At 41.9% G+C, this 19830-nt stretch overlaps 1 protein-coding gene across 7 annotated transcripts in view; it reads left to right on the top strand.

Moving 5' to 3' along the window:
* The window catches only part of CNTN4 (contactin 4), a 1025129-nt gene extending 1005393 nt beyond the window's left edge, over positions 1 to 19736 (top strand). For all 7 annotated transcript variants that reach the window (XM_070776310.1, XM_019985102.2, XM_070776305.1 and 4 more), the window contains 7 exons: positions 201 to 271; positions 1313 to 1547; positions 4060 to 4172; positions 4734 to 4920; positions 5353 to 5465; positions 13981 to 14149; positions 17080 to 19736. In XM_070776310.1, the coding sequence (XP_070632411.1) occupies positions 201 to 271; positions 1313 to 1547; positions 4060 to 4172; positions 4734 to 4920; positions 5353 to 5465; positions 13981 to 14149; positions 17080 to 17180 (989 nt within the window). In that variant the 3' untranslated portion in view covers positions 17181 to 19736. The remainder of the gene's footprint in view (positions 1 to 200; positions 272 to 1312; positions 1548 to 4059; positions 4173 to 4733; positions 4921 to 5352; positions 5466 to 13980; positions 14150 to 17079) is intronic.
* The last annotated feature ends 94 nt before the right edge of the window (positions 19737 to 19830 follow it).

The following is a 19830-nucleotide window of genomic DNA, read 5'->3' as shown; positions in this document are numbered from 1 at the left end:
GGAATAGCGATTTCCTTGGTATATTTCATTTCTGTGAACTGATGCTTTAGACCCCTTGATCATACCATTTCTGACCTCAGAAAACAAAGCCATGCACATCTGAGTATTTGTTAGAGCGGGTCACCTCAGCCCGACACCGTCGTGGCCCTCCTGGCCTGGCCTTGGTCACCTGACATGACTTGTTTTTGTCTCCTCAACAGTCCCCGAAGTCACCCCAGCTAACGTCAGTGGTGGTGGAGGCAGCAAATCTGAACTGGTTATAACCTGGGAGGTAAATGAATCATGAAACAACAGCAACACACATTAGTCCAGGCTATCTTATCATTTTATTCTGTGTTAAACACATCTAGGAAGTTTCCTCCTCTGTTTTTAACAACTAAAATCCATTTGAGTGCAGACACTCCCTTTCACAATGTTAATGGTCAGCAGGAAGAGATGATGTTTGCCCATCGATTATGGAGTTAAGTTTTAATGCAGTTCATCACAGAAAAAAACAATCATGAAAGGGAAGACAACACAAGAAAAAAGTGTATGTAATATTATACATAAAAGAAGTCTGGCTTAGAGAAAACCAGTTTTTTTCTTTTTTTCCTGAATACTTCAAGGCCAATTGTGCACATTAGACTCCGTGTGCTAACACAATTTCCTGGGGTTGACTTTGCTGCTGGAGCCCTCTTGTGTAAGGTTATTTTTTAAAAAACGTAGAGGTTTATTAGTCACTCATTTATTGAAAATTGATTTTGAGAGAGGAAGTCAGAGTCTCAGCAAAAGTTCTAAATGTTTCTGAAGGATTCTAGACAACAAGCCCGGAAGTTCAAATCTGTAATTTAACCAAAGCCCCAGCAGTGAGATAAACCACTCACCCTTTCCCGGTCAGCACTTCTGAGCTGAAAGGGAAGATTTGGGCTGAGCAAGATGATCCTCACTTCTTTGATGAGAGCTGCTTCATTGAGTATCTGTGTGACGCTGGAGGAAGAATCATGTTGGATGGTACATGTTGGAAATGTTGGGTTTTAGATCAACTGTCCAGTGTCTCCCACCGTCATTTCCAACAATTTCAGAGTCGGTCTCCCACATCAGGAAGCCAGGCTTTCCACTGCAGGTTTACGGTGACTTTTTTAAACTCCTGCTGCAGTCCCCTCTGAATATCGAAGCTAGACTGATGGCAAGTCCCAAACTGAAGACTCTCCACAAAACCCACGATGAGATAGGATGGAGGCAAGATGGGGGTGTGGGTGGTGGTGGAATAAGACAATGTGGCATTTGAATCAAGCTACTGCAGTCTCTGAAGACCACCTCCCTTCTTTCACAGACGGTCCCTGAGGAGTTACAGAACGGCAGAGGCTTTGGTTACGTGGTGGCCTTCCGACCCTACGGCAAAATGATCTGGATGCTGACGGTGCTGGCCTCCGCTGACGCCTCCAGATACGTGTTCAGGAATGAGAGCGTGCGTCCCTTCTCTCCTTTTGAGGTTAAAGTGGGTGTCTTCAACAATAAAGGAGAGGGCCCTTTCAGTCCCACCACGGTGGTATATTCTGCAGAAGAAGGTATGATGTTTCTTCAGTTTTAAGATTGATTTTATTCATTTGTTTATTTATTTATGGCTGCTCTGGTCTTCGTCATTACATGTGGTCTTTCTAGGTTCAGAGAACAGGGGCTACTCTCTAGCTGTGGTGTGCGGGCTTCTCACTGCAGGTGTGTGGGCTTCTCCTCTTGCTGAGCATGGGCTCTAGGGTGCAAGGGCTTCAGTAGTTGCTGCTCCTAGGCTCAGTAATTGTGGCTGGTGGGCTCCAGAGCACAAACTCAGTAGTTGTGGTGCTCTGGCTAAGTTACCCCCCGACACACCCCACATGTAGGATCTTCCTGGACCAGGGATCAAACCAGTGTCCCCCTGTATTGTAAGGTGGATTCCTAACCACTGGACCACAAGGGAAGCCCTAGATGTTGATTTCAGGATGTGCCGTCAATTTAGCACTACCCATAAATTGAAGGCATATCCTGACTTGAGAAAAGTGTAGTATGAAAAATACATTTCATTGTCTTCCACCAATCTCTTAGAAAGATAGCAACTCCATGATATATAGAAACAAATGGATATCCACTATTAATTCCATTGCTAAGGACCAGAATCACAAGCACTATAGAAGATCTTCCATTTGTATGTAATATTACTTTCAACAGAATTATATTTTGTAGCTTTAGGTGAACACCAAAATATAATTTGCATTTCCTCTTACCACTTTTCATATGTCATAGTATACTCAAAAATTATTCTGTTATTAAGTAGAGAGTCACGAAGCAATGTGATTGTTCTCATTGTCACCCATGGTGTTAGCACGTTGAGGGGTTCTCATTTATTTGTACTGCCTCAGTGCTAGCATTGCTCTTAGAATGCCTTGCATAATGGTCTTCATTTCCATCGGCGTTCGCCTTCATTGTTTCAAAGCTGATATTCGGAATGAGACCATATTAAAACAGTTGCAAGTTGAGTCATTGATTTGGAGTAAGTGAAGATGCAGTCCGTTCTGTACAGAAAGAGAAGGCAGCCCCTTAGACTCAGCAGTTCTCCATGATCTCACCCTCACCTCTCTTTTCTGCTTCATTTCCCTGCACGATCCATGCTCCAACCATAGCCAGAGGATTTGCAGTTATCCAAAGAACCTTGAGTCCCTAGCATATGCTTCACCTTCTTTTAATGTTCTCCGCCTTGCCCACTTTGTGATTTCACAATTATCTTTCAAAATTCAACTTGAACAACTAAGGCCTCCTCTCATTTCCTGAGGCCAGCTGACTGAGTTGCTTCTCTTTGTCCTTGTACCGTAACATTCCTCTGTTATAATTCTCATCTCAATGTATTATAAATTTTGAGTTACAGTTTTATATTCTCACTAAGGTGTATTTCCTGAGGGCCAGATATTTATTTTTTCACCTTTGTGTCACCAGTGTCTGAACATGTATGCCACACAGACCCCTAATAAATACTGAGTGAATTAACACGCAGATAGAATAATACATTATTATAAATAGACACAACCTTAGTGGCCTCCACCTCCAGCATGTGCTGGAACATAATGTGGATTTCAGAAGGAGCACACAAGTTACTGTTAATGGTTCTAGGTGAACCTTTAAAAATATCTGATAGTTATATATTGGTTTGAATTGCATCCGAAAATTTACAGCCATCAAATCAAAACCAGAATTTCATGAAGTTACAGCTCCCAATATGCCTAAGCTTTTCCTTAAGAAAGACCACTGACAGGAAAACCTTCACATAAAAATGGTACATAGCTCTGGCAGAAATCTGGCAAAAAGAACTGAAATGTGGGGGACAGACTTGGTCTAGACTCTCCTTTGCAACTAAGGATGCTAAGGCCCAGAAAGCATAAACGCCTTGTCCAAGACATACAGCTGGCGGTGCAGAACTCAACTGTCACCCAGCCCTCCTGTAACTTAGTCAAGTCAGTTCATTCTCCTGTTTTCTGTCTCTCTCATTTTCATAACAGCGAGTGGAACTCTCACCTATGACAAATGCTAATTAAGAAGGATGTATATTAAATAAATTGCTGGCTAGGAGAACTTGGCTCTTAAACTTCAGTTTCCTGGTTTATTTCCCTTCCAGTTCGGTTCAGTTTAGTTCAGTCGCTCAGTTGTATCTGACTCTTTGCGACCCCATGAATCGCAGCACACCAGGCCTCCCTGTCCATCACCAACTCCCGGAGTTCACTCAGACTCACGTCCATCGAGTCAGTGATGCCACCAGCCATCTCATCCTCTGTCATCCCCTTCTCCTCCTGCCCCCAATCCCTCCCAGAGTCAGAGTCTTTTTCACTTAACCCTAAATTCAGAAGCCAAAGACTTTGAACAGCTCTCTTCAGCACCGTCTCCATCACCACCCCCTCCCAGCCATTAATCCTGGGTCCTCTGTGAAGTGAATGTTTGGGTCATGATCAGTAAAGATTAGTCTACAATAATGGGTACTTTGCATCTATGATGCCAGTATCCAGAACCTTACTTGAATATAGCTGATAGAGTTGTAAATTTTTCCACACTCATCTGCAGAACCCACCAAACCACCAGCCAGCATCTTTGCCAGAAGTCTTTCTGCAACAGACATTGAAGTTTTCTGGGCCTCCCCTATGGAGAAGAATAGAGGTCGGATACAAGGGTATGAGGTAAGCAAGAGATGGGTGCCTTGGTTCTGGGTAAGGGTCTGTACCCCTCAGTGAGATCTTTCCACACACACACAGATGGAAAAAAGACCTCGAGTTCCATGTAGAGACATTTGTTTTAGAAGACAGTGGCTTCTAGAGGAGCACGGATGAAGGCACTGAGCATTCTGCTGTGAGCTTCCTCCTTTCTGAATTACAGAGACCTCTGTCCAAACACATGCAGGTCTGAGAATATATAAGGTGGTTGGCAAGTTGAGCTTTGATTTCTGATACACCCAGGATCACTTGGCCTCAAAACGAGGTGGGGGTCAGGGAGGGAGAAATAGCAACAGTGGTTGTAGCAATTTCCCATCTCACTCTGAAGCTCAGAACAAAGAGGGGGCCTTTTTTTTATTGCCAGTTATTTCTCAGTGCACACAAAGGTCTTGGTTCTGAAGGCTCTGCTTATGACTTGCTATATAGAAAATTAACACTGTCATAAGAATCTTGTATGAAAAAAAAAAATCACATTGGAGGTATCCCCAATAGGTATGACATCCAAGGTCTTCCTTTGTGTTATCTCAGGTTAAATATTGGAGACATGATGACAAAGAAGAGAATGCTCGAAAAATACGAACAATAGGAAATCAGACGTCAACAAAAATCACCAACTTAAAAGGCAGTGCCCTGTATCATTTAGCTGTCAAGGCATATAATTCTGCTGGGACAGGCCCCGCCAGTGCAACAGTCAACGTGACAACCAGAAAGCCACGTAAGAATATTCTTGCTCAGAAATATTTCAGGGATTCATCAAACATATTCCAAGTTCATTGCCCATCCCTACCTCCCAGTGATCATTTGCATACTAATTGGTATCATTATGGAGATTCAGATTTACCTTAGCATTTTAACTGAACCTTCCCGAATACCATGCAAAATTCATTGCTCTGGAGGACAGAAAGATAAATGTTTTCTCCTCACTGGGAAGGGCTACTTCTTTTAGCTATAAATGTTAGGCGACCAACTGAATCTTTTTCCATTTGCAGCGCTGTATCTCGTCAGATTTTAGTGACCTTGAAGACACATATTAGTGCAATAGCCCGTTAAATTGCCTCCACTCTCGAATTCTAGGAAGGAGATATTCCTCAGAATCCATTGAGACTTAATAATCTGTGACTTCGTATATCTTAATTTTTTTTTATAGCGCCAAGTCAACCCCCCGGAAACATCATATGGAATTCATCGGACTCCAAAATTATCCTCAATTGGGATCAAGTGAAGGCCCTGGATAATGAGTCAGAAGTAAAAGGATACAAAGTGGGTAATTTCTTTTTTTGCTAAGGCACCTATACTCTTGCTGTTAATGGGGGCACGCTGTTCTCGTGAATCTGTCCTCACTTTCTCAGATGATGCTCTCACAGACTCATTTCTGCATCTCTGCCCCAAAGTGGTTTGGTCTGAGTTTTATAAATGGTCCCTGACAACTGACCAGGATTGAGAGAATCGCCTAAACTTCAGTCTCAGGCAGAGTCAATCGGAAGCGGTTAAAGACCCTGTGTTTGGGTCTATAAAAAAATCATGAAGATCCACATTTTTAATATCTCCAAAGTCAGTTTTGTTTTGTTCTTGTCTTGATCACATTTTTAATCAACAGTAGTAACTTCTCAGTGTTAGTAATGGTTAATTATTTTTGGTCATGTCCCTTTTGTTATGGAGATATTGTTGATGTTGTTTAGTCACCAAGTCATGTCCAACTCTTTGCGACCCTCTGGACTGTAGCTCCCCAGGTTCCTCTGTCTATGGGATTTCCCAGGAAGAATACTGGAGTGGGTTGCCATTTCCTTCTCCAGGGGATCTTCCTGACCCAGGGATTGAACCCTGCTTGGCGGGTGGATTCTTTACCACTGAGCCACCAGGGAAGCCCATATACATGCATGTGTATATGGATTCGGATGTACACATATACACAAGAATTTTTTAGGAAATTCATTTACCTGATCCTATAAATGTTGGCCTGACTTTAATAAACTAGAAAAGGAAATTGATTGTAGCTGTGGTGCCGCAGTCATTAAAATTAAAAGGCATTTTAAGTATCCTGTTTTGTTTCACTTTTAAAGAACATTTGAGGCAACACAGGCTGAACAGAACTAGTCGGCAGGATGCATCAAGCCTGCATGCTGCTATTTTGTGGCATTTTCGTCCGGAGCTGTGGCGAGCAGCACACTGACAGTGCTGTCAGGCACTCGTTGTGAAGCCAGGGCTGGGAGTTGACACAGTTAGCCTTGAGTGGTGTGATTAGAGGATTCGGAAAGCTTCCCTCCTATGGACCGTTTTCCTTTGTCCATGCGCCACGGTGATTTATATTCTGCAGCAGGGAAATAGTCCCTAAGAACTGATCTACAACCTTCCACTGGATCCCTTTTTAAAAGTAAACTTTCTAGAAGGGTCTAACAGACTAGAGCAAAAACAACCACGTCTTGATCCTCTAGTCACTATGTGACTTTAGGTAAATCACATAACCTCTCTGGGACTGCATTTCTCTTTTGCTAAAGGAGAAATCTGCCAGTGTCTTCATTTCCCCCAAGCCTTTACGGCTCTAGTCCTTCTTCTTGGGACTGCCCCCTTCTACATCTGCATCCTTAATCGGGTCTGAGATGAGAAGCCTTCCCTGGTGGCCAGAGCTCTCACAATTTGTCGGATTTTTAAAAGTACTTTCCATCCTTTTGGGTAACTGTAATTGGCTGATGACTTACTGTGAATCCTCAGACAGTGGGCCTCATGAGCACGTAGCCTGAATGGTCCCCGGCTGAATTTCTCCAGCCGAGGATGCGTTCTCCACAGTGGTGTGAGAAGGGAGCCCTCATCTCCTGAACTCCTAAATCATTAGTCTCTTAGTGTGAAATAATTGGAAAGAGTTCATCCGACTAGTTTTATCCAACTTGAGAGAGGCATGGGGTTTAGGAGGCTGGAAGATGAAAGAGAAAGGACTGAAACGAAGCAAAGAAAGAAGGCAAGAGTGAAGACGGTTCTCACAGTTCTCTGACCCACGCTGACACTGCCGGGACTTTGAACACGGCATGAAAGAGATGCAGATGTGATTGGCCTGAATTAATTTAACTAAACCAAAGGAAAGAAGGAAAAAAGTACAGGTGACAGAAAGTCTTCCTCCTGGCTTCCAGTGTCAGCTAGTAGAACAGGAGAGAGAAAACACAATAAAAATCCCAAAGCTTTAGCACTCCCTGAGGAGGGGCATGAGTTCCATGAGAGAAGCTTTTACTAGCTTTTAAACCGCATGTTGAAACCGGTGCTGAAATAAAATTGAACGGCAGGGAGCTGCCTAAAGAATTTCAGGGAACCAAGCAAAATGTTAGCTGGGCAGGAAATCCCGGAGATCATCCAGCCAAAGCCCTTCATTTTACAAATGCAAAAACCGAAGGCTGTTGAGTAAAAGGACTTGGAGTGCCATCAGCTTCCACAGGGCAGAGATGTATACACAAGCTGAAGTCTGCTTCAGTGAACCGAGTCTAAAAGATTATAGGCATTTTTAGAAGAAGAATTGAAAAATGAGTATCATTTAGTTGCTACTTCTTTGTCTTCCAGCCCTGTCTCCGAAACTCATATGAACTTGTCTTATTAGCACTTTTCCAAGAGGCCCTTCATATATATATATATATATATATTTTTTTTAATTCAACAGACACTTTTACAGACATCTAGAAGGGTCCCCGTGCAGCACAGAATCAGGCAGGTGTGCGGGAATCAAGCAGCACAAGGCTGGCAAGGAAGTGTTCACCTCCCAGAAAAGAACTGGGGCTTTCCACAGTATTTGGGGAAATTTTTACTCCTGTAGAACTAGAAGAAAACATTGGAACAAATTACAGCCGGATAGCATGGAACCTTTGCAGATGTGAGCAGCAGATCAGATGATATAAACTATTTTTTTTTTTTTGGTAGAACAACCCAGTATGTATTTATTTCATATATTCATCACAAGAGTTCAACCACAGACTTAATTTAAAATAAAAAAAGGAAACAAAAAAGACATTACAATTTAAGATACAGAGACCTATCCTGAAATTGAGGAATGGACAATCTCAGGAAATAATAAAAAGATAGCACAAGGAGAACCATGGATTTAGGCCTTCATGTTGATTCATTGTGCTTTGTAGAGCCAAATTGTATCTATGGAATATCTAGTGGCGCCTGAGGGTGGGAATCTCATGCCTTAGGGAGCATCACTAATAGGTGGGTATGAGGTTTGAAATGCTTCAGGTGCTGGCGGTGAAGGAGTAACAAGGTGGAAAAGGGCCTTTCTGACTTCTTCTTGACTTCCCATTCGATTCATTTCCTTCCCTTCTCTTTAGAGCTGGGACTGGAGGAACCAGACTCCCTACGCATCCTCATTTAGATCCCAAGGGATCTCAGCATACCTGGTTATAGATATTGAAATGCTACACGCACAGTGTCAGCTTTCAGGATATATAGTTCTATAAAAATTATACATTGGTGCATATCTGTGTGTATCTGTGTTTTTCTACCTAAATTGTCTAGGTCTGTGGGTTTTCTGCTTGGGTAAACAGTCCACAAAAGAAGTCGACTTTAGGAAGTTTAAGGCCCCAAGTACTCTTTCAGCACAAATTGTCGAGCTACTTTATGACACTTAAACTAAAAAGAGAGTGTGTCTGGTTTCAGTATCACAAAGTAAACAGAGCCAGGCAGGTTATGTAAATGGATTAAGGTGGCTTAATTCTTTCAATAAAATATCGTCAATAAATGTGCCAGATCAGATCAGTCGCTCAGTCATGTCCGACTCTTTGCGACCCCATGAATCGCAGCACACCAGGCCTCCCTGTCCATCACCAACTCCCGGAGTTCACTCAGACTCATGTCCATTGAGTCAGTGATGCCACCAGCCATCTCATCCTCTGTCATCCCCTTCTCCTCCTGTCCCCAATCCCTCCCAGCATCAGAGTCTTTTCCAATGAGACAACGTGCCAAGAACTGGTCTAATTCTTTCTAACTTTGTAATAACCCATGAAGCAGGTGCAGTTATTAGCCTCAGTTTTATGGATAAATAACTCATGGCACAGAGTTTAGTAACTTGCCTTATTCCTATAGCTCGTATTTTTTTCACTAATTTATTGAGACATGATTGACATATAATATTGTGTAAATATTGTGTAAAATTGTGTTGATTTGATACATTTATATATTGTGATATGATCACCACCATAGCATTTGCTAAGGCCTCCATCCCATCACTTAATTACCATTTCTTGTTTGTGGTGAGAACATTGAGATCTACTCTCTTAGCAACACCCAAGTACATGATACAGTGTTATTAACACAGTATATTGAAGACCTGAACTCGGAATACAGGCAGTATGGATCCAGAGTCCCGCCTTTTAGCCCCTCAGTTATTTGCCTGCCTGCTAAGTCACTTCAGTCGTGTCTGACTCTGTGCGACCCCATAGACGGCAGCCCACCAGGCTCCTCCATCCCTGGGATTCTCCAGGCAAGAACGCTGGAGTGGGTTGCCATTTCCTTCTCCAATGCCATGAAAGTGAAAAGTCAAAGTGAAGTCGCTCAGTCGTGTCCGACTCTTAGCGACCCCATGGACTGCAGCCCACCAGGCTCCTCCATCCATGGGATTTTCCAGGCAAGAGTACTGGAGTGGGGTGCTATTGCCTTCTCCGATTTGCCTGCCAGAAGTAAACAAATAGATCAATAAAGTACTACCAAGAGAAATAACTCAGAGTGAGGGGAATAGACAGTGGATAGATAGGAAAGATGTTATTTTAAATAAAGCCCAGGGAAAGCCTTTATCAAGAGGTGACATTTCAATTGAGCCATGAAAAAAGGAGGGAGTGAGATAAGCAGCTCTCTGAGAGTGTTCCAAGAATAGTGACCAGGATGTGCAAAGGTCCTGAGGTAGACGCATAGCATCATGACATAATAGGGCGTGCTGGAGACCATGGTACCTATAGACTTTGTGATGGTCCAGAAAATGTAGTAACTTCTAAGGTCCAACCAGTTGTTTCCAGACAGGAATGTAGACCAATGCGGCCATATCTTCCAGGTTTTAGTAGAACCCCAAATTTTATTATGTATAGTTTCTTGGTTTTTAAATGGTGACATCTAACTTTAAAAAAAAGTAAACCCACCGAGAGCCAAATAGTTAAAATGTGCAAGCCAAATGTGACCTATGGGCCATGAGCTTTCTGCTCTCTAACCCCCTTTGTTTTGTGTTCATGGAAACAGAGACCAGAAAATGAAAGCTGTTTGTCCACAGTGGTGGCCAAGCGGGTCTCAGTTAAGAATATAGGCTGTGAACCCACTCTGCCTGTGTCCCCCACTTACTGGCTGTAAGACCTTGGGCACATTGCTGAACATCTCTAGGCCTCAGACTCCTCATCTTTAAAATCAGAATAGGGACTTCCATGATGATCCAGGAGTTAAGCTCCACGCTTCCAGTGCAGGGGGAGCAGGTTCAATACCTGGTCAGGTAACTAAGATCCTAAGATCCTACATGCAGAGTGGCCAAAAAAGAAAATCAGAATACTAATAGTGCCTATCTCAAGGTATATGATGTTGAAACTCATGATTAGCATTCAATAATGTTTCATTGTATTTTCATTATTCCCACGAACTTACTCTTTCTCTTTGTCTTCCACCGTGGATTATAGGAAATGTAAGCACTGCCTTTAAGTCAATCAGGTGAACTAAGCTTGGGCTAAGGTCAATCAGCAGAACTAAAGCTGAAATAAGCTTCATTGTGGTGTAAATAAAGGTTTTACAGGCCTTTATTTAGCTTCCACCACAGCCCCCAGGGCTTCCCCAGTGGCTCAGTGGTAAAGGATCCGCCTGCAATGCAGAAGCCACAGGAGACACAGGTTTGATCCCTGGGTTCGGAAGATCCCCTGAAGGAAGGCAACCCACTCCAGTATTCTTGCCTGGAGAATCCCCAAAGACAGAGGAGCCTGGTGGGCTACCGTCCATGGGGTTGCAAAGAGTTGGACATGAATGAAGCAACTTAGCACAGATGCACGCAGCTCAGCCCCCAACGTTACAGGACTAGTAAGCAGTGCTGATAAAAGGGCTGTTTTTTCCTGTAAGTGTTTCTTTTGGATTTATATTTGAAACTAGTTGAATCCTCTGTGCTCTGGCAAGGACCAGAGGTAAATCAAAGAAGCAATTTATTCCTCAAAGCCAGATGTGCCCTTGCATCCCATCAGCCAGCCCATGTTCCTGAAGGGCTGTGATGAGATGCTCTGACAGTCCTGGATGCGCCTCAGGATTTATTTGAGCCTGATCATTAGTGAGTGGATGCTGAGTTTGATACAACTGATACTCCTGAGAAGGAAGAGGGACGCTTATGAATCTTTCCACCCTAAGGAAATTGTGTTTTCCACCTTGTATTAGAGAGACATAAATAAAGGTGATGAAATGCCAGGAAACAAATGGGATCTAAACCATTTTAAGGGAATTTGATGCATTTCTCTTGTGTTTGGGTTTTCTTGCAATAGTAGAGTGACCCTATGTCTTTGACCTCAGCAAATTAGAATTCATGGTGGGTTTCAGGGGGCTTTCCAGGTGGCTCAGACGTAAAGAATCCACCTGTCAAGCAGGTGATCCGGGTTTGATCCCTGGGTTGGGAAGATCCCATGGAAAAGGAAATGGCAGCCCACTTCAGTATTCTTGCTTGGTAAAGCCCATGGACAGAGGAGCCTGGCAGGCTACAGTCCACATGTTCGCAAGAGTTGGACAGGACTTAGCAACTAAACAGTGGCAGCAGTGGGTCTTAGGGAAAGATGAGCTAGTCTTATTGTTCTCTAAGTGTGGCCCCCGGACTAGAGGCAATGGTATTACCTGAGGACTTGTTAGAAATGCAGATTTTTCAAGTCCCAACTAAGACCTATGAAATCAGAAACTCAAGTGGAGCCCAGTGATAGATGCTTTAAGAGGCCCTCCAGTCAACTCTGATACAAGCTTAGGTTTGAGAACCCTGATGTCATTCATGACTCCCTGAATGAACATCTGAAGATCTTTTTAAAAACATACCATGGCCTGGACCCTTCTTCTCTGGAGTCTGACATGGGAGGTCTGGGGTGTGGCTGGAGCAGAATTCCTCAGCCTCCTCGCAGATGCCACTTCAAGGTGGATGACTCTCCGTTGTGGGGACTGCCCTCTGTATTATACGAGGACCCAGGCACTCACAACACTAGCAACAGCCATTGTGATAACCAAAAATGTCTGCAGACATTTGCCAAATGCCCCCTCCGGGCACAAAATTGCTCCTCCACTCCCCCCACCCTAGTTGAGAACCAGTGGCCTATAGCAGGGTTCCCGCACCTCATTTTCTAATGCCTGATGATCTGAAGTGGAGCTGATGTAACAATAATAGAAATAAAGTGCACAGTAAATATAATACACTTGAATCATCCTGAAACTACCCTCCCTCCACCCCTAATTTGTGAAAAACTGTCTTCCATGAAACCAGTCCTGGTGCCAAAAATATTGGAGATCACTGGACTAGAGTATTGGTATTTTTCCAGGTTCCCTAAGTGCTTCTAACACAGAACCAGGACCTGGAACCATTCATGTCACCCAGCCTTATTTTTTTTTTTTAATATCAAGAGAAATGATGAGTTATAGTGGTTGAAGAGCATGGGCTTAGAAACCCTCATCTTGTCACTCACCAGCTCTGCAATATCCCTGGGCCTCAGTGTCCTCCTCTGTGGACACAAATAATAGCGCCTGTCTTGTCAGATGCTGTCACCATTAAGCATAGCTGTGCCAGTAAAGTGTCTGGCTCAGAGTAAACAGAAAACATTTGTGGGACAGTTCTCATCACAATTGTTATATCCAGAAAGGCAGGTACACCTCTCTGGGCCTTTATCTTTAGTTGCTAATAGGGATTGTTGATGACCAAGGTAGGCAATGCCATGTGGTGAGTGTATTTTCCAAGGAGCTAGTTAGCCATCTCATCCTGTAAACTACCAGCTTAGACTCTGGCCCAGCAGAAGCCAAAGTGGTAAACAAAGATGTGTGAGTGACTCTGTAGGAGCTACAGACATTTCAAGAGTGACAGTAATTGTCCTATAACATCCTCCCTTTTCTATGTAGCTTTAAAAGGGTTCCCAGTGGGAGGGAAAAAAGGGGGATTTCTGCCCTTGCCTTTTAGAGACGCTCTTCCTGTGCCGAAATGTCCTCTTTCCAAAGGATTGATAATGATAGTTTATCATGCCTGATTTTTGCTTCTAACCTTTGCCAAGTTATCTTTGTATCTCTTGTTTCCTTTAAGACTTCATAGATACCAGTCTTACATGCTTTCTTTGAGTCCTTTATTTTATTGAATCCTGTGCAATCTTGAAGACTTCCCAGGAAAGTCGGTATTATTGTCCCCATTTTACAGATGAGGGCATTGAGGCTCAGAGCGGGAAAGTAAGTGGACCGAGGTCACACAGCAGCCAAATCTATTCTGATGCCAAAGACACTTCTATGTAACTGAGCTCTGTATAGCCACCTATTCAGGTGTTTTAACTGAGCCTCCAGAGGTTATGTGAGGTCACACAGCATGCTATTAGGCTCGTGCCAGCCCTGCTACCATGCCACGTGAGCCTGTCTGTCAACTCTTTCCTCGTGATGAAATAAATGGCGGCTGCAGACATGCCCCTTGCTGTAAATGAGCCTTCCAAATGCATGTGGGCAGCCTGACAACTGCAGCATCCCCACATTTCACTGGTGCCCAGAGGTGGAAACAAGAGAATGCCGCATCCTGGGGGGCCTTTGTGAGGACAGCAGGTGACACCTGTTCTTCCCATATTGGCAGGTCCTGTACAGATGGAGCAGACAAAGCAGCACATCTGTCATTGAAACAAACAAAACATCGGTGGAGCTTTCTTTGCCTTTTGACGAAGATTATATAATAGAAATTAAGCCATTCAGTGATGGAGGAGATGGCAGCAGCAGTGAACAGATTCGAATTCCAAAGATATCAAGTAAGAATGCCTGTCTCTCTTTTTTTTTCCCCTCCCTTCTCCCTGTCTGCCTTATTGCTTAAGCCTCCCAGTGAGCCAGAGCTCAGATGAAATTAAACATGAAAAAAAAAAGACGTGATAAAAATGGACAATAACATCCTCCTTCCTTAGACAACTGATATTTGCTGATCACAGATAGTTTTGTGCAAAAGACAGTCTGACTTGTCTTGGCTTACATAATAAGGATTTAATCACTTGACAATCAATAATCAGGTTAAAGCGGCCACAGATCAGTCACCCAGGATCTTCCATATGACCCAGGTGGTTTACAGCTACAGTAACCCCCATGTTATAGCTTAGAAAGTTAAAAGTGTGACCTAGGAGGAAAAAGCAAAAATGAGTTCTTTAAATTGCTCTAGAAGCCTGTCTCTAGTGATACAATATAATTTAATGTCTTTGGCTGAAAATATTTTGAGCTTGAAACTGTTTATTTTGAACTTGTGTATGTAACATATGTACATAAGCACACATGTCTACATATAGTCAAGAATATCTTTGTTTTCAAAACTGTTGAAGTGTGTGTTCTTTTTTTAGGCAAATACATTCAATCTATTTTTCAAATACTGTGTTTGCAACTATCTCAACAGCATATTATTTTTTGTTGTGTGACTTTATTTGAATTTTTTTTTAAAGGCAAAATAGGAAAATCCATAGAGGCAGATCGGTGACTGAAAGTGACTGGCCAGTGGTGTTCATTGTGGTTTAAGGGGTACTGGGTTTCCATTTCAGATGATGAAAAGGTTCTGGAACTAGACGTGGTCCTGGCTGCCCAACATTGGACTGAACTTAAGGCCACTGAAGTTGTACACTTTAAAATAGTTAAAGTGGTAACCTTTACATTAAGTGTGTCTTACCACAATAATAAAACAAAGAAGATTGCCATTAGGTATCTAAGTGTAGATTTTCATTGGCTTTTGGATTTACTAGTCAAGAGGTAAGGGGTTCAGTGAAGGCTGGAGATAGGAACTTTCAAGTCATTGATGGAGATAGGAGATTTTAAATCATGGACAATCCTTGCTACAGAGTCCTGAGCATCAGTCCCTTTGTTCAGTATCTGTTTTATTATTCATTGGATGAGGAAAGGGTCTAGTATCCTTGCTGTATCCAGTTACAGTAAAGTATCCACTCCACCAGTTTTAACTGCATCTATCAAATTTGGATGCCTCAAATCAGAAAAGAAAATGTTCACTGGTTACTTCCCCCTTCTGAATAAGCACTTGTTACTGCTAGTGAATAGAACAGGACTTCTGGTGGGAAATGTAGGCTGCACCAAGAACATGCTCCAGATTCAGGAGTAATTTGTCATCTTCCAGATGAGGTTTATATTTACTACACCTCTTTTGCATGCAAATAGTAACACATTTTTTTCTTTGCAAACACTGGGGAGAATTGGTTTCTACATCTCAGAAGAGGCTCTAACTTCTGTTGAAAGGAACCAAATTTATGGTGAGATGTGGAAGTAATCTCCAGGCCACAAAAAACACAAGATTGGAGTTTGTTTTGGGGTTAATTTATCTCACTTCTTAAAATCTGACTTCATACTTGCTTATCATTTCAAGAACTGTTTTTTTAAGATTGATAATTCTTGATTTAATTCATTACAAAAACATATTTGAAGCAATTTTATTGTTATAATGATTAGATGATAAGGCTGTAGCCATGAATAAAACATGGTCTCTTTCTCAAGAGATTTTCCATTTTGATGGTTAGAGATCTTACAATCTTGATAAAACTCAAATGACGGTTGGTAACTTCTTACTGTGAAAACAATATAAGACATATAAGGAAAAGTTTTTAAAAAATTATTTTGTTGGGAAAAAATAGGTATATTTAGATATATATGTGTTGGAATCCCAATTCAGGTCTTTACTAAGTGGATAATCTTAGACTTATCTTCCTTTTCTGGGCCCCAGTTTCCTTATCTGTTAAATTGTGTAATAACCATACCAGAGGCTCTCAGGGTTTTTGTAGGAATTGTCATATGGCTCTGTGCCCAGCACAAAGCTTGAATTCGAAAGAGAACATCAATGTTTATTTTGCTGCATCATTGATATCCTAGTATTTATCTGTAGTGTTTGCAGTTATTTTGAAGTTTCTTCTCATGTTAGATGTGGACACCCTCCCTTAACAAATGCTTAAATAGAGGTCCAGAGATGTCTACCACCTGCTCCCAAGTTCATAGCTAGGGTGTCATAGAACAGAGACTAAAACAGTCAACAAGAGTTGGTCTTGATACAAGTGAGCTTACTTAGAAAACAGAAAGAGACTCACAGACTTAGAGAACAAATTTATGGTTGCCTGTATACACTGCTGTATTTAAAACAGATAACCAGCAAGGTCCACTGTCTAGCACAGGGATCAATGTTATGTGGCAGCCTGGATGGGAGGGGAGTTTGGGGGAGGATGGACACATCTGTATGTATGGCTGAGTCCCTTCATCGTTCACTGGAAACTATCACAGTATTGTTAATTGGCTTGGGCTTAGTCGCTTCGGTTGTGTCCGGCTCTTTGTGAGTCCATAGACTGTAGCCCGCCAGGCTCCTCTATCCGTGGGATTCTCCAGGCAAGAATACTGGAGTGGGTTGCCATGCCCTCCTCCAGGGGATCTTCCCAACCCAGGGATCGGACCCATGTCTCTTACATCGGCAGGTGACTTCTTGGCCACTAGTGCCACCTGGAAAGCCCATAATTGGCTATACCCCAATATAAAAGAAAAAGTTTAAAGTTGGCTATACCCCAAAAAGAAAAAGGCTAAAAATAAAAAAAGAGAGAGAGAGAGATGGTCATTTCCAATAGACTTGAGACAGTTCTTCCATTTCCAAGAGCCCTGTGTCCTGCCTCCCTTTGTTGCCAGGGTGAGTGGATACTGAGTGAATGTCTTCTCTCTGCAGATGCCTATGCAAGAGGAGCCGGGCCGTCCACTTCAAATGCATGCACGCTGTCGGCCATCAGTACCATCATGATCTCCCTCACAGCAAGGTCCAGTTTATGACAACAGTTCTCCGAAGGACTTTCTCTTTATAATATAAGCAACATTTAGCTAGTTGTTTTGAAGACGCCCAGTACTAAGTAATATTGTTGTTCAAGTACATCTTATTACTGGAAAAAAAAATGTTTTTTGCTTCTTTAGGAATGGCATTCTACAGTACTTCCTCAAAGCAAATCTAGCTTTGTCTGAAGTTTCTTTGGAAACTCTGCAATGCACTGAAGACATCTGTAATATGATGTTACCAAAGCAGTTTACATATGTCCTTATATGCATATTTTTTATTATATATTTAGTGTTTTATAGGATTTTTTAAAGTTAACATGAAATGTAGATATTAATTTTTTTCCTCTGCTGTAAAATGCTATGGGCAACACAATCATGTGATTATTATTTGAAAGTATTTCCTTTAAAGACAGAGTTGGAAACTCACCCTGGTCAATACATCGCAGACTCCTTGTACGGTTCTACAAGGGTCTGGAGGCAGCACAGCTGAAGGATTGGTCTGTAACTCAAGGCCGCTGTAGGAATGACTCACGGGATGTCTGATGCACTGAATCAAGTCGTTTAGCCATTGTACAATATGTTTTCCAGCCCTGTTGTGAATTTTGTTGTTCCACACAACTTGAGATGATTTCAGGAATGGCCGCAATCTCAAAACCTAAACTAACTGCCCGAGAGGTACCTTGAGCAGTACTCCCACCCCTGAATTTAGCATCGTACGGTAAGACTTTCTTTTCCCTCGACTAAGTTAGCCTTGTCTTTGTAGTAGCATTATCTTAGCCATGACACTGGAAGTTACATATCCTGTAGTAACATAGACCAAAAGTTACTATAGTCAACCACGTCTTTCAAAGGATAAAGAATAATTTTACTATCTTTAAATGTATCTGTTTTGAATGTACATTTAACAAAGAAAAGAGTAATTCTCTGTCAATGGATTCATAACTTCTTTACGAAATCTCTTATAGATAATATGTGTATCTCTTTAATGATAGAGCCCTTCTTTTAAATCAGAATTATGTAAGGAGTCTGGCAGATTTCTCCTATTTCAGCAAATAGTTGCCACAAAGAATTTTTTTCATGACTCTATAAGAGATCTTTAGTACAACTGTATGGTATCTCGATGATTCTCCTGTTTTGCAGTAGGTAGCCTTGTTGCTTTATAAGCTTTATCTTCTACGTCTTAAAATCACACATTGGAAAATGACAATATCAACAAAACCGTATTCTTATGAAAAGAACTATTTGTTATAACGGGGGAGGTTTTGTAAGTTGACACTAGTGGAACAGTGCAAATAAAATGCAATGAAATTTTCTATAAAAATTTTCACTTGTAAACACTCTGCACCTTTTCTTCTTTCTCAGAGAGCTCAAATTTTGCCTGTAATTTGTCATTTTTGCTTACAAAGAGTATAAGTTAACTTTTCAACCTTCTAGCTATATTTATCCAATAAAGTCATAATCAGGATTCCACTTGTGTAAAAACTAGGGTGGTAACTGGGAAAAAATATATTGTCAGTATTTCAAACTGTGTTCCTTTCTTAGTTTGATATGGTTACTTCTATGTTGAAATAAGACAAAATTTAAAATCACACACACAAAAAAATCAACAAAATAATAAAATGAATGAAAAAAAAAAATAACACCCCAGCTAGTTCCCAACCCCAGTGTTAATGATATTTACCAGTGATCTAGCATATGTAATCTTTTTTTAAAGGTATTGTTAATAAATATTCTGTCATTTGTAAAGATACTTGTCTTTTGGGAGCATTTTTCCTGCCTGCCTGTCAGGGAATCTGTTCACTCACCCTTGTGCTAGTTATAATTTAAGATCCTAGAGGGACTCAAAAGTCTCTGGCCACGATCCCTACCTAGAAAACCCAGAGAAAACACCATTGCAGGTCCTCTTTGGAAGTAGAGAGGGTCAAAAATCCACAAATAAATCTCCTGAAGATCAAACGTGAGTAGATCCTCTGGATTAACTCAGTCTTTTCTACACTTAATCTAAGGATATCTGTTGTTTTAAGGTTTCTTCCAACCCCATTGCTAAAAGGATAAAATCTAAACCTGAGGCCCTTGTTAATCTGATAACAACTTAAGTCCATACCCAGCCACACAGAGCCCTCACTGGCCCCCGAACACCACTTGCTTTTGGTCTCACCTCTGTGCCTTTTGGGCATCTGGCTGCCCCTTCTTGAAATACCCCCACTCTTCTTTAATCCCCGATCTTGACTGTTCTAGGGTAGCTCCAGCCCCAGCTTGTCTGTGAAGCCTTCCAACCCTCGCTGACCTCCTTCCTCTGAATGAGCTGCAAGCCCTGTCAATACCCCTCACTTAGTAATTTAATCAGGTACTACTTTTGGAAGTCTCTTGTACTGTTATCTTGCATTTTAACTCAACTCCTGTATTGTTAGTTAATTTTCCTTGTATGTATGCCTTGTCTTCCCAACTAGATTGTAAGCTCCTTGAGGGCAGGGACTTTGGTCTTATCTTCCATGTACTCTCCATAGTGCCTAGCACAGTGCCTTGCAATAAATAATCATTGATTAATTGATTGAAGGGGTCTTTGAAGTAGCATTTTGCATCAGTTGCCCGCCTGTGTGCCCCAGCAAACCAATCAGAGGAGACTGTCACTGTTTTGCAAGGTGGTGGA

Source organism: Bos indicus, chromosome 22 (assembly GCF_029378745.1).
Source record: "Bos indicus isolate NIAB-ARS_2022 breed Sahiwal x Tharparkar chromosome 22, NIAB-ARS_B.indTharparkar_mat_pri_1.0, whole genome shotgun sequence".
In the NCBI taxonomy this organism is placed as follows: Eukaryota; Metazoa; Chordata; class Mammalia; order Artiodactyla; family Bovidae; genus Bos; species Bos indicus.
The sequence above is the reverse complement of the archived record's forward strand: the minus strand, read 5'-3'. Positions and strand labels throughout refer to the sequence as shown.